This window comes from Aptenodytes patagonicus, chromosome 2, assembly GCF_965638725.1.
Source record: "Aptenodytes patagonicus chromosome 2, bAptPat1.pri.cur, whole genome shotgun sequence".
NCBI classification, from domain to species: domain Eukaryota; kingdom Metazoa; phylum Chordata; class Aves; order Sphenisciformes; family Spheniscidae; genus Aptenodytes; species Aptenodytes patagonicus.
Genome location: NC_134950.1, coordinates 51,143,596 through 51,158,686, shown reverse-complemented (window position 1 = coordinate 51,158,686; position 15,091 = coordinate 51,143,596). Strand labels below are relative to the sequence as shown.

General features: G+C 42.5%; 1 protein-coding gene across 2 annotated transcripts in view; it reads right to left on the bottom strand.

The window, feature by feature from the left end:
- The window catches only part of CHST9 (carbohydrate sulfotransferase 9), a 96,058-nt gene that overhangs the window by 11,532 nt on the left and 69,435 nt on the right, over positions 1-15,091 (bottom strand). For both annotated transcript variants that reach the window (XM_076329802.1, XM_076329801.1), the window contains exon 4: positions 10,163-10,200. In XM_076329802.1, the coding sequence (XP_076185917.1) occupies positions 10,163-10,200 (38 nt within the window). The remainder of the gene's footprint in view (positions 1-10,162; positions 10,201-15,091) is intronic.

Genomic DNA, 15,091 nt, shown 5'->3' with positions numbered 1-15,091 from the left:
GGGAGGCCTGTAACGTAATGCTGCGTGTCTGCATACATGGCAGTATTTCTCACATTAGTGGCTATAGTAAGATCCACAGGGATTTTTTGCTGGTAAACAGAATCCATTTCTATCTTGTCTGCAGGTAAACACACTTATCTTCCAGCATAAATGAGACATCTTGCTCTTTTAGAAATAGTAAGAAAAGTTTCAAATGAAACTAGGTTCAGCTGAAGAATATTAATGTATATTCAGGCATGAAGAATTCAATTTCCCCCAAACTGCTTTGGAAGAGACAGTATGATCTCTAGAGGTCTCAAAGCATTTTCCCCTCAATCACAATTAGCATTTAATTCAAATTAGATGACTTTATTGGTAAATAAAAAATAAGTAGAAATGCATAATGCACTCTAGGTTGGCAAATATCTCAAATCTGTGTTTGCCTATATTCATACACTTTTAAACAAATTCATGTGTTCAATTTTACAAAAAAATATTAATACTTGAGAATTGATTGCATTCATAAATTACTGTGGGACAAAATAGGCTGTGAATTTACAAAGGGGATTATACACCGCACACTCCCTCCTCGCAGTCACTGAAAGGTAGCATACCCTATTTTCACTGAAAGGGGCCAACTCATATTTATCACAGACAAAAGAAAATACCCCAGTTTATTCTGTAGCAGTTTTTTTGTATAACTATCCACTCGGTATGCATTAATCTGCAAGCAGTGCCACAGACGATCAGTGTGCCATCCAAACACTAACTAGTTCAAGCACCATCCCTCCTTGAAGCAGAGGAATAATGAGAAAGAACGGCGCTGTGGTTAAGGGTAGGCGCACCGGCCAGAACCACAGTGTTTGGTTTTGTAACTTTGAGGAAGTCCCTTGACCTTCACACTTCATTTTTCCATGTCTGCAAAACAAGGAAAGATAATAATTGCCTACCCCATGTGAATATTGTGATTCCTAATTTCTGATTAACACTGGTAGAAAACCCTTGCCATTTTACAGAGTGAGAAGGGACACTCAGAAATCTGAGAATCAGGATTGCAACCCAACTTCCCAGCCCGTACTGCCTTTCATTGCTCAAACCTCACACCAATTCTTTCAATAATTCTGTTGGAACATCCAGTCGTCTTAGTCTGTTGCATACTCTAATGCTTGTTTTTTTCACAAGAAGAATCATTCTTCATACAATTGAAGATATTTTTATCTTCACACACTGCAAGTATGTCCTGTCTATACAGCCTGAGATACAGGTTTCCTCCAAAAGGATACTGGAAAGGTTCTCAAATAAAAGTGTCTGCTGTTCTTATTGGAATAATACTTCCTCCTGCATTTTTCTGCAATTCACCATCTCGGTACTATATGTTATTTAATCAGTAAAGGACTGTTACGTTATCTGAACTTGAAGGGGGTAGAGGATGGTATCAGGAGCAGCCCTGATCAGCCTGGAAGAAAGAAAATGTTATGTGTAGGGCAAACCTGAACAATTTTTCCTGTCCAATTTTCCTATCTGATCAGATATCATATAATGAATGGAAAATTAATTTTTAAAAAATGCAACTTCTGCTTACTGGTAAACAGAATGTGCAGGGGGAGCAGGAGGGATCTCATAATTAACCAGACAGGGCTCAGAGGTGCCCACCTCAAGCACATGCATGTAAACAAGTGAGTACCTACAGGACAGCATGATGGGGGAAGCTCTCATACCTCCTCTGGGAAACCAGCATGGCTGGGTGCCTCTCCACAGTGCCTGTACACTATTGCACGCTGGACAGGGAGCAAACAGGAGGAATTAGAGGTCTGTATGCAGTCTCACTGGGATCAGAGAGACGCGGTGGGACAGCTCACAGGACTGGAGAGCTGCCATGGATGGATACAGGCTCTTCAGGAAGGGCAGGCTGGGACAGCAAGGTGGGGAGTCACCCTTTTCAGTCAGAGAGCAGTGGGGACACATGGAGCTCTGCCTTTGGATAGATGAGAGTCAGTGGAGAGCTTGTGGGTCATGCCTAGAGGGCAGACTAACATGACTAACACTGTGGTGGGTGTCTGTGACAGAGCCCCTGATCAGGAAAAAGTAGTAGATGAGGTCTTCTGCAGACAACTGAAAGAAGCCTCACGTTTGCAGACTCTGGTCTTCACAGGGGAATTTAACCACCCCAATATCTGCCGGAGGAGCAGCAGAGCAAGGCACAAGCAATCCAGGTTTGGGGAGTGCATTGATGACAAATTCCTAACAAAAGTGATCAAAGAGCCAACAATGAGAGGTTGGCTGCTGGACCTCACACTTACAAACATGGAAGGACTGGTCGGAGATGTGAAGGTCAAGGTGACGGCAGTTGCCATGAGAAGGTGGAGTTCAGGATCCTGAAAAGAGGGAACAAGGCAAAAAGCAGCAACACAACCCTGGGCTTCAGGAGAGCAGACTTTAGGATGTTCAGGGACCTGCTTAGAGGAAACTCACGGCATACGGCCCTGGAGAGGAGAGGGGTCCAGGACATCTGGGTGAAGTTCAAGGATCACCTCCTCCAAACTCAAGAATTGTTCATCCCCATGAGGAGGAAATCAAGCAAAGGTAGCAGGGGTCTGCATGTGTGAAAAAGGAGCTTCTGAAAAAAACTAAACATAAAAAGGAAGCATACCAGAGGTGGAAGCTGGGACAGGTGACTTGGGGGAATACAGAGACATTGTCTGATCATGCAGGAATGAGGTTAGGAAAGCCAAAACCCACCTGGGAGGGATGTGAAAGGCAACAAAAAAGGCTTCCACAGGTCTATCCACAGCAAAAGACAGACTAGGAAAAATGTGGGCCCACTGTTGAATGGGGTAGGAACCTGGTGATAGATGACATTGAAAAGACTGAGATACTTGACGCCTTCATTGTCTTGGTCTTTACTAGTAAGACTGGCATTCAGCAATCCCATGCCCCTGAGACCTATGGGAAGGTCTGGAGCAAGGAAGACTTCCCCTGGTGGAAAAGGATCAGGTTAGGGAATATTTAAACAAACGGGACATAAACAAGTCCATAGGACCTGATGGGATGCACCCATGAGTGCTGAGGGAGCTGGAGGATGTCACTGTGAGCCTATTCTTGATTATCTTTGAAAGGTCGTGGTGATGGGGGAAGGTTCCTGAGGACTGGAAGAAAGCAAATGTCACTCCTGTCTTCAAGGAGGGCTAGTAGGAGCATCGAGGAAACTACAGGCGGGTCAGCTTCACCTCAATTCCTGGGAGCATAATGGAGCAGGGGATTATTCCTCCCCAGGTGCATTTCACTTTGCTGAACTTCATGAGGTTCCTGTTTGTCCATTTGTCCACCCTGTTGAGGTCCCTCTGAATGGTGGCACACCCATCTGGTGTCTCAACTACTTCTCCCAGTTTTGTATCCTCTGACAACTTGCTGAGGGTACACTTCGTCCCATCATCCTGGTATGTAATGAAGAAGTTAAACAGTATTTTATTCAGCTGTGACCCCTGGGGTACTCCACTAGTGACTGGCCTCCAGCTGGACTTCGTGCTGCATAGATTTATGAAGGGGAAATCATGCCTGACCAGTCTGATAGCCCTGTACGATGAGACGACTGGCTCAGTGGGTGAGGGGAGAGTACTGGATGTTGTTTATCTCAAATTTAGTAAGGCTTTTGGCACTGTCTCCCATAATGTCCTCATGAAGTACAGGCTAGATAAGCGATCAGTGAGTTGGACTGAAAACTGGCTGAACTGCTTAGGCTCAAATGGTTGTGCACAAAACCCAGCTGGAGGCCAATCACTAGTGCCCCAGGGTCGATGGTGGGTCGAAAACTGTTTCACATGTTCATTACTGACCTGGATGATGGGACAGAGTGTACCCTCACCAAGTTTGCAGACAATACAAAACTGGGAGGAGTGGCTGAAACACCAGAGGGTTATGCTGCCATTCAGAGGGACCTCAACAGACTTGAGAAATCAGCAAACTGGAACTTCATGAAATTTGACAAAGGGGAATGCAAAGTCCTGCTCCTAGGGAAGAACAACCCCAGGCACCAGTACAGACTGGGGGCTGGACAGCTGGAAAGCAGCTTCGTAGGAAAGGACCTGCGAGTCCTGGAGAACAAGCTGACTGTGAGCCAGCAATGTGCCCTCATGGCAAAAAAGACCAATAGCCTCCTGAGCTCCATTAGGCAGAGCATTTCCAGCAGATCAGGAAAGGTGATCCTTCACCTTTGCTCAGCCCTGGTGAGACACACTGGGACTGCTATGTCCAGTTCTGGGCTTCCCAGTACAGGAGACATGGACATACTAGAATGAGTCCAGTGTATAAATGGACATAGACGTATGTGCTGGTTTTGGCTGGGATAGAATTAATTTTCTTCCTAGTAGCTAGTATGGGGCCATGTTTTGGATTTGTGCTGAAAACAGTGTTGATAACACAGGGATGTTTTCGTTACTGCTGAGCAGTGCTTACACAGAGTCAAGGCCTTTTCTGCTTCTCACCCCACCCCACCAGCGAGCAGGCTGGGGGTGCACAAGAAGTTGGGAGGGGACACAGCTGGGACAGCTGACCCCAACTGACCAAAGGGATATTCCACACCATATGATGTCATGCTCAGCATATAAAGCTGGGGGAAGAAGAAGGAAGGGGGGGATGTTCGGAGCGATGGTGTTTTGTCTTCCCAAGTAACTGTTACGCATGATGAAGCCCTGTTTTCCTGGAGATGGCTGAACACCTGCCTGCCGATGGGAAGTGGTGAATGAATTCCTTGTTTTGCTTTGCTTGTGTGCACGGCTTTTGCTTTACTTATTTAACTGTCCTTATCTCAACCCGCAAGTTTTCTCACTTTTACCCTTCCGATTCTCTCCCCCATCCCACCAGGGGGGTAGTGAGCGAGCAGCTGTGTGGGGCTTAGTTGCTGGCTGGGGTTAAACCACGACAACATACTGGAGTGAGTCCAGTGAAGGGCCAGAAAGATATTTAAGGGATAGGATCATCTGACATACAAGCAGTGGCCAAGACAGCCGGTACTGTTCAGCCTGGAGAAGAGAAGGCTCAGGGGGATCTTATCAATGTATATAAATACCTGATAGGGGGAGGTGGGGGGAGTAAAGAAGATGGAGCCAGACTCCTCTCAGTGGTGTCCAGTGACAGGACAAGAGGCAGTGGGCACTAACTGAAACACAAGGAATTCCATCTAATGCTCACACATTCTACTGTGTGAGTATTGAGCACTGGAACAGGTTGCCCAGAGGTTGTGGAGTCTCCATTCTTGGAGGTACTCAAAATCCAGCTGGACATGGCCCTGGGCAACCTGCTCTAGCTGACCCTGCTTTGAGTTAAGGGGGTTAGATTAGATGACCTCCAGAGGTGCCTTCCAACCTCAACCAATATGTGATTCTATGAAGCACATGAAAGTGAAATAGTAGCTCAGTTTGTTAAGTGGGCTAAATGCATTTGCTCTCTTGAAGATTTTCAAACTCCTAATTTGGGGGGAACGAAGTAAGTAACACTGAGGAATATGAACCCAAACTGGGAATATAGGAGCAAGGGACATGCCTATTAGATAACCTCAGAGTAGCAGCACTTGGAAGATGGCATACATGGACTGAACTTTTCCTAGCTAGGTCATGTGAGAGGATGAAGGGGATAGAGGAGACTATTGAAGTAAACTACAGCAGTGCACAAGGAAAACCAAGGAGTTTAGACTGAACTGTGAAGTTTTTGCTCATATTAATATAGGTTTATTACACCATATGTGTACCTGAAGCATCCTTCAGGTTGTAAGTCATTCCCCAACATGGTCTGTGCAACAAACTTACATTGTCATTTAATAGAGGTTTGAGTTTTCTTTCACCTCTTTATTTTGGCAGAAGGTGTATACACACTGACAGTACATCAGAGCTGCAGTTATCCCTGGTCCAAGCCTAGCTCTAGCAAGTACACTGCTTCATCACAGTCCTTTCTATGTTACTGTTTTCCCAACCCCATGTGCAGAAAGGGAAATGCTCCCTGACAGACATGTTAAAAGACTAAGAGTTGGATATGCCACTGCAAGAGAGCCTGCCTTGAGGAAAGAGCTCCTCAGGGACAGAACAGTGGGACAGATACTGTGGAGCACTCTCATCAGCCTCCTGACCCAACCTGCAGCTTCACTGCAGAAGGGACAGGCTCAAGTTTGAGCTCAAACACAGCTGGGATTTTAACCCAGAAGTCTGACTGTGCAAACAACTTCAGCTTCTAAATGCAAGTACACATGTTCTCGTTAGTCCTTCGGAGCTTCTGAGAGGCACTGGGCAAAACCACATGTAGGAGTATACATTAAGACCACAACACAGACAAATCTGAGTGGTAAGGATGAAACATAAAGGATTGCCTTCAGACACATTTTGATTGGTGGTCTGTAATGTGTTTTTTAGCCAAGACTGTTACACAGTTAGAAGCACAAGGTTTGTTCTTGTTTCCTTGCATTTCCCTTAGCAGTAGTTAACATGCTACAGCTAATCAGGCTGTATATCGGTGCCAGGATTTACCCTGAAGTTGCAAAGGTAGTTAAAAACAGGTATTGAAAAGCAGAGTGCATACCATTTCTGGATGTCTCTGCTCAGGCAGAGTGGTAGATGACTGCTGTTGTTAAACAAATGTGCATACCTATATACATAAATGACAAAAAAGGTGCTAAAGGAAAACCAGCAAATGCCTTATGATCAAAGGGAACAAGAGCCAGTGAAGATGATAACTGTAGTCAAAGGTTTTTGGAAGCAGATACTACCTTGGTGTTTTATCTATGTTATATTTCACCAAACTTTGCTTAGGCTTTAGAAAGAGCTAAGAACCACACAGAAACAAAAGTGGTCTCCAAGATGTGAGAGGTCCCAGATCCCCACAGATAGTGAGGGGGTTACCTAGCAGGAGATCACCAGGACAGCAGCCTTATCATTTCCCCATCTCCTCTCTGTTTCAGTCACCTCTCAACAAGACATTTCCTGCTCTTTGCCCCTTTGCACTCCTGCTCCTGCCAAGTTGTAACATCATTCATCTTCTGCAGAGCCACTTCTCCCTCACTTAAATTTCTGGCAGACAGTTTAACTCAGTGTTGCTGCACTGATTTAAAGGGGACCACAGGATCTTAAGCCAGATAAGTATCTTATCCTGCACATAAAATTTCAAGTTCAGTATTGAAAATAAACAGAATCCTTCTATGGGAGATATTCCATTAGGATCAACCCCAGTTCAAATCTTTTTATTGAAGTAATATTACTACAAATCAAATATGCAGTGCCTCTGCAATGCGCCCTAAATGATAGACTTGAAAATGAAATTGATTTCTAATTTGAAACATTCTTCCACTTCTTGGAAGTCCAAAGGAAGTTAGTATGGAATGGGCCATCACCAGCTTCATCAGTATCCATTTAAAAGTGAGTGTCTACCATTTGTCCCCAAATGAGCTTTTTACAGCTTTATTTAGAAACACTTTCACATATCAAGACAATGCAATTTTGCTGCAAAATTAGATGTCTTAAGTTAACTGCAAAGAGACAGAACAGGTGAGCAATTTGAGGAGGGCAAGGCAGTGGCATGCAGGAAAAGACCAAGACTGGATATATAAAGTAGGGTTACCTAATCCACCTTTTGCAGCTGTGACAAATGTCCTTTTTATCACAATACACTCTTCCTCAGAAAAGGGCAATGTCATCCACAGAGCTGATTTTGTCACACAGAAAGTGTGCAGAATTAGGTCTCCAATCAGACGTTCACAGCCCTGTCAATGTAGCCTCAAGTTGTGTTTTAAAAATACAACTGCCCCCCCTTCTGGCCAATAAGGACTCCCAAAAGTGGTTTTGCAAGACATTTCAGGCTAATTTTCAAATGCAGTTTAGTTTTTAAAAGTTAATTAGGCTTGTTTTAGGATATAAACTCTCAGTCAAAGCACAGAACTTCCATTAAGTTTCAAAACATTTCTACACTTACTTAGAAAAAGTGAAGATTTTCCTTTGCTTATGTAATGCCATATTCTGGACTAAATATATTCACCCATCAACTACTCAAGATAATGGGAAGGTTGTAACAACTCTGATGGAAAAAAACTCTGGCTCTTATTTGGTGTCTCAGAACCAGGCTTCTCATAAGCTTCCAGACCTGCAAGAGCTTACTCGGTCAGGAGTGGTGCCAGCCACTTCAGGCCACTGGAAGTGACACCGTGGCATCTGTGCCGTGCTCTGCCACAGCAGTGGAAATGCTGTTAGACACAAACCAGGCTGCCTTAGGTGGTCAGTCACCTAGCGGGTTAGTCCTCCATCTAGATGATCAATTCACAGATAACAGTGATGTAATAATGCCAATGTCTCAATTTATAGCTTGGAAGGAAGACTACTTAAGGGAGGGCAATTGCTGGAATACAAACATTTTAATGACTGCTTTTTAAGTGACATTTCAAAATAATCTCATGAACAATTCAGATACCCATTTACATGCCATCTGGATAACAGCATTCAGTAAGTGGACAAGAAGCCGAGAATGAGAAGCAACACAATGCTTCTGTACAAGTCAGGTCCTTTCAATCCAGAAGAGCATGTAATTTAGGAAAGTAAACTCTGGGTTTCCTCCTCTCTTTCTGGTTAGGGCAAATTTTTTTTCACTATAGTTCCTATATCCTTTTCCTGATGCTGAAATGCTAAGTTGCAATATATAAAGTTTTTTTTCTAAATAATTACTCCTAACTGATACAGTAATAAAGACAGAATACGCCTCCACAAGCAATGTCAGTTTAGTGAAGCCTCAATGAAAATTCATGGCAGAAATGAAAACCTAAACAACATTGAAAGACACCACTTACATGTGCTGTGCATGTATTGCATATTAATAGCTTTCTGTTTTTTAAAAGGAATACTAGCAAACAGGAGAAAAACTACTTTTTTTTAAAAAAAAGCATAATTCTGTGCTACAAAATTTGATACCAATGAACAAATTACCTCTAGGCTTTGTCCTCACCATCAACACATTGAGAAGTGTAGATGAACTAAATTTCTTAAATGGCAAATCTTAGTTTTAAATAAAAACGATGGCTACTCTTGTGAATTTGACACATCTGCAGAGCCAGGCAGTTGTCTGACATCATAGAATGGTTTGGGTTGGAAGGGACCTTAAAGATCATCTAGTTCTAACCCCCCTGCCATGGGCAGGGACACCTTCCACTAGACCAGGTTGCTCAAAGCCCCGTCCAGCCTGGCCCTGAACACTTCCAGGGAGGGGGCATCCACAACTTCTCTGGGCAACCTGTTCCAGTGCCTCACCACCCTCATAGTGAAGAATTTCTTCCTTATATCTAATCTAAATCTACCCTCTTTCAGTTTAAAGCCATTACCCCTTGTCCTATCACTACATGCCCTTGTAAAAAGTCCCTCTCCAGCTTTCTTGTGGGCCCCCTTCAGGTACTGGAAGGCTGCTATGAGGTCTCCCCGGAGCCTTCTCTTCTCCAGGCTGAACACCCCCAACTCTCTCAGCCTGTCTTCATAGGAGAGGTGCTCCAGCCCTCTGATCATCTTCGTGGCCCTCCTCTGGACTCGCTCCAACAGCTCCATGTCCTTCTTATGTTGGGGGCCCCAGAGCTGAACGCAGTACTCCAGGTGGGGTCTCACGAGAGCGGAGTAGAGGGGCAGAATCGCCTCCCTCGACCTGCTGGTCACGCTTCTTTTGATGCGGCCCAGGATACGGCTGGCTTTCTGGGCTGCGAGCGCACATTGCTGGGTCATGTTGAGTTTCTCATCAACCAACACCCCGAAGTCCTTCTCCTCAGGGCTGCTCCCACAATCCATTCTCTGCCCAACCTGTATTTGTGCTTGGGATTGCCCCGACCCCTGTGCAGGACCTTGCACTTGGCCTTGTTGAACTTCATGAGGTTCGCACGGGCCCACCTCTCAAGCCTGTCAAGGTCCCTCTGGATGGCATCCCTTCCTTCCAGCGTGTCAACTGTATCCCACAGCTTGGTGTGGTCGGCAAACTTGCTGAGGGTGCACTCAATCCCACTGTCCGTGTTGCTGACGAAGATGTTAAACAGCGCCGGTCCCAATACCAACCCCTTATATGTCGTCCTTAACATACCTATATAGTTAGTATTAGAACCGTGAAGTTCTCCTCTTTGTAATTGCTACAATTCTTCTACATGAAAAATTAAGTAAGAAAAAGTATGAAAGTGTCAACATACCTGATTAATTATTTGTTGTTGCAATTTTTCTCCAGACTCTGAAAAAGAAAGAAAATAATTAGTTTGTACGTATTTTCATGAATATGATCATGTACATACAGAACAAAAAAGTTAATTCAGCAAAAAGTTATAATTAAGAAATAGAATTTAACATGTAGAAATAACGTGAAACTTCAAAATGGAAATCCACCTAAAGTAAAAGAACACAAGGCCCTCTTAATCTAGATGTGATAAAAAGAAGATTGAGATAGGTAGCCAATCTTGCTAACCTGGAACCCTACAAGGAATTACAACATTCAAAGCAATGACAACAAATTTCAAATATGTGCTATGAAGCATCTAAATGTTGTGAGACATACTGCTGCATGTATACGTGCCTGAGAGACTGGTAGCATCCAGCTCAGGATTTGACCATTGGAGGAGAAAAGCAGCTTCTGCCATTACCCTAAAATAAAATTACGTGCTTGTGTCAAAACTAAGGTTAGGCACCAGCTGGCTCAAGGGAGAAACTCTATCCTGATAATATCCACGAAGTAGCAAGTTGAATTATGGTCTTGCTTCCTTATTCTGGCCGCCTTCTGCAGTGTCCTTCAGTGTGCTCCTGAAAACATGATCAAAGCCCAGACAGAACATTGCTTTTCTACAGCCATCTGGGACCCTAGCAACAATGACACCTCAAACCTATTCTTTCCTTTTACATCAAAAGGGACAGTAATTTTGCCTCATTTACTGTTCCCATGCACTAGTTGTCAAAAGGGCAGCTGGTATCAATTACCCTCCCTTTGCTACTGGAGACCATCCACATGTATTGGGGAAAGTCAGGAATTTCACACTTACCTATCCAGCTAGCCTACATGTACCCAGAGTGGGGGTTTTTTAAGTAATAATGATAGGACACTGTTTACAACCTGTCAGTATCACTATTAGCTGTCAGGGGAGCCTGTTTCTGCTTAGCATGGGTGGCTGCCTCATCCAGTGCTGGAAATGATACTCCATTTCAACAGAATTTTTTCAAACTGGTATGTGTGGCACAAGATAGAATTTTTAAAATGAGGTGAAAATATTTTAAGTGTTAAAATACAGTATAAAGACTGTATTAACTAAAGGAAAATGATCTTCCCTACTTGTCCCTGAGAATACTCCTCAAGGAAAGCATTTTAGATAATTCAGATAAAGATAATCACTTTAGGCTATATTATAAGATTGTCTCTTATGATAATTATTTCCTGCATGCCTGTGTTGTGTTTTTATTTGCTAAATATAAAAAATATGCTTTTTTTGGCTAAAAACCCCCACAAAAACCCAACTATCATTTAGGGAAGACTTCTAAAAATGTATTCCCTTGTTCACTGAGTTCATCTTTGGGAGAAATAGAATTTATTCTTGTAACTAATATTTTAACCAAATAGATTGTTGGTAATAGAAGATTAAAGGAGTATGTGTTTTTAGCATTCTCTAATGATATACAAGTTGCTAGGAAAGCGGAGTGTTTGAAATCTCTGGTTAGATCAACACTATTTTGCTCAAAGGTTTGTGGACTTTGAATACTGATGCTTTCCTGTTTCCCAGTACATTTGTTTTTAGGCTATTTTGATTCACTTTAAAGGAATTTTAATAACTTTCTGTTGACAGCATGGACAGCTGGTCTTGAGAATTAGTGAAAATTCACTTGCTGACTGAGGAAGGAAGTGACATCAATGAGTTTCTAAAGTCAGCCCAGGGGGAAAAGTGCGCTCCGCCAGAGTAGCCTTTCATGCCATTTTATTTCCAGTGATGCCTCGAGATGCAAATTGCATTATCAATCAAACTTGTGGTTTCTACCTCAGACAAATATAAAAAATGAACAGAAAGACTGGGAAAGACCTTTGTGGCCATTCCTGACACTGCTAAGGAAAAGTTGAAGAAGAATTTATGGTAGTTCTTTCCCCGTTCACTCTTAGTTCTTTCTTTTGGTGATTTAAATACTACAGTATCAAGGAAAAGGCAGTTGCAGAAGTGTCTGTATGATATACCAGCAATGATGACATGGGTTAAACAGGACAGAGATTGACTAGGTTGTTAAGGATAGAAGAGAGGTCAAATTCAAGGTCACCAGCAAATTGAATACTGTATTCTCCATTTATTCGCTAGATGATCCTTGTCCTCATCACAGAACAACTACGTGAATTTGGCATAGTCAGCAGTTGTGCTCAGAAGAGGCCAAGGTCTGTAATAACAGAGATGCTGCAAATTAGGGTGGAAATCCATTGGCACCATTATATGGGGAAGCCTGCAAGGTCCTGGTGCGTACTGTACTTTTGTTTTAGAAGAAAAGCTACAAAAAGCAGTAAAAAACCATGAACACATGAAACAACACCTTCTTTCTTAGCCTGAATAGAATAGTCTCTTATTTCCCTCTTCCTCACTGCAAATAGATCATCTTTAAGTTAAAAAAGAGAGATTCTTTCAAAACCAGCAACCAGATAAAACTGTCCCTCCGGAATTCAGCTTTAAAAAAGAAATTATTTTAAAAGGCACAAGAATGTTACACCGTGACAACACCTACAGCACTGAAAGGGGGTTCAGTTTCCAGCTGAGGGCTAACAGGTAGGGCAGTAGAAGTCTTCATCATTGAAAGTAACGAGAATTTTGTTTGTCCTGCCTTTTTTTTTTTTTTTTAAATCCCCAGAATTCTCTTACAGTGACTAGTCACTAATCTGTGTTTTATTTATGGCACCCTCAATTTTGAGAATGATGTTTCCGCTTAGGTGCCTCGTGATCACTTGTGGTGACCATCAGCATTCACTACAGGGATTCAAGAAGCACCACTAGAGAAAGCGCTCCAAATTTAAAGGACATGAGGCAATGGGACACTGATAAAACCAGAACTGTCAGAACACGTCAGCCAGTCCCACAGGCAACACTTGCGCTAGTTTCACAAAATGCAGGTAGTTCCTGAAAGTTGCCAGAAGTTTCATTACTGGTAGACTTACACATGCTAAATTCAAAATTTACAACAGTTTTTCCAGAGCCACTGCAATGAGGTAGCAGCTTATGCAAGATGAATGGATGCATGAACATCAAACTAACTGGGAAATTTACTGCCATCTGGAAATTTATATGGAAGCTGCCCAGACGATAGCTTGTGTAGTCCAAGAGACACACATCTTCTGGAACTCAGACTGCATGTGAATGGCTTGTTCTCCTATATTTCTCCCGAAACTTCTTTTTTCTGCCTGTCATCTGGCAAACTGTTCCCAAATGGGCTCAATAGTGCCATCTGACCAGCCTTGAAAACACAAGCAAATCAAAAGGCTTTAATCATAGAAAACTACACTTCACTGATACTTTGAGTCAAAAGATGTATTTACTAGTACAAACTACAATTCTCATTTGCTGAGGCTCTGCTCTCCTGCCGCTCTAACTGAGGCTAAACTGGTGCAACTGGATTCCAATGATGTTTTTGCATCAGGACTGGAGAAGCAGACCTCCCCCAAGTCATTTTTAGTGATTTTCTTTTGTCTCTCCAGTTGCAAAAAGTGTAAAACAATACCTTTATGTGGTTTTGGATGGTTGAGATAAATGGCCTTCTTGGGTTGACCTCAAGCTATATCACTTTAGAGAAAAAAAAAATGCAAACACTCTTTAAAAGATTTCTCTGTATTTTCATACACCAATTAGTATACTAATTCCTGTTTCCAGGGCAAGTTGAGTTTTTAATTTTTTTTGCTTCCTTGTTCTTATTATAAGGAAGATTACCTTACTGAGAGAACAATGTATGTTTTCTAATGTAACTGACCACCGCAAGACACGAGAGCGTGCCATAATTGATGCTGTCACGAGGAACTGCAACACCGACTCCTCAGCCTTACACACACAACCTACACGGAGAACAACATGTAATTATGCACACTATGCCCTGCTTACCTCTATACAAAGGAATGTGATATTTGTGCAGGTTTACAGATTAATCTGCTGTAATTCCTTTTAATGTTAAACTACTTCCAGCTCAAATATAATTAAGATCACCAGGTACAAAAGATTCAGATTGGAAATATGAGTACACTCCAACAGAACAAATAACAGCTTGATGCCGTTTCTTATGTTCAAATGGTTGGATACATTAAGGATTTTTACAGCATGTTTGTTCCCTAAGTATGTAGCAGAAGAAAAAAAAGGTTTCATTTCAAAAGGCAAAAGACTACTACTGCATTTAATTAGAGTGTAAAATTCCTTAAATACACAGATCCGCCAATTTACGTGATGTGACTGCTACAAGTCCTAGCAACAAAGGATTTCTTTTTTCTTTTTTTTTTCCTCCCCAAAATCAAATCCCAATTTATACTTTAAGCAACCATCATCAACATCAATAAAATGAAGGCTTTGGAATAAAAAGTTGTTTCCTTAAGTCTTCAGATAAACTTACTAATATTTGTGGCATGGCAGCAAGGCAGGGGACGAACAGAAATTCTGGGTCTGTCTTCCTGTTCCCAAGTATCTGAGGGTTTCCAAGCAGACCGAGAAAGGTGAGGAGAATCCCAGAGGGCAAAGGGGACCCTCAGCCTTGCTCTGAAATAGCCATATGCATAGTCTGAAACAGCCATATTCACTTAACTGCAAGTGGGAACAGCACTACTAAAAAATCAGTTTTGAAGAGGGAATTCGATATTCTATCAGTTTGATTTTGCTTTTCCAGTCCGTGACAGAAGCACTAACAGCTTTGGATTTTACTTATTTTTATAGACCTAAATAAAAACATATGCGACCTATTCGGTTATGATCCACCCCACTTTCATTACTGGTTTCCCAAACTACCAGAGCAGGTTCTGAGAAGTGAAAGGAAACCAAAGTACTTGTTCGTGACAAACTTCTGCAGCAATTTCCCATGGCACCAGAACCTGAGGAAGAAACACTCAGGGTTTTTTTTTCAGACTTATAACTGAGAAGGTG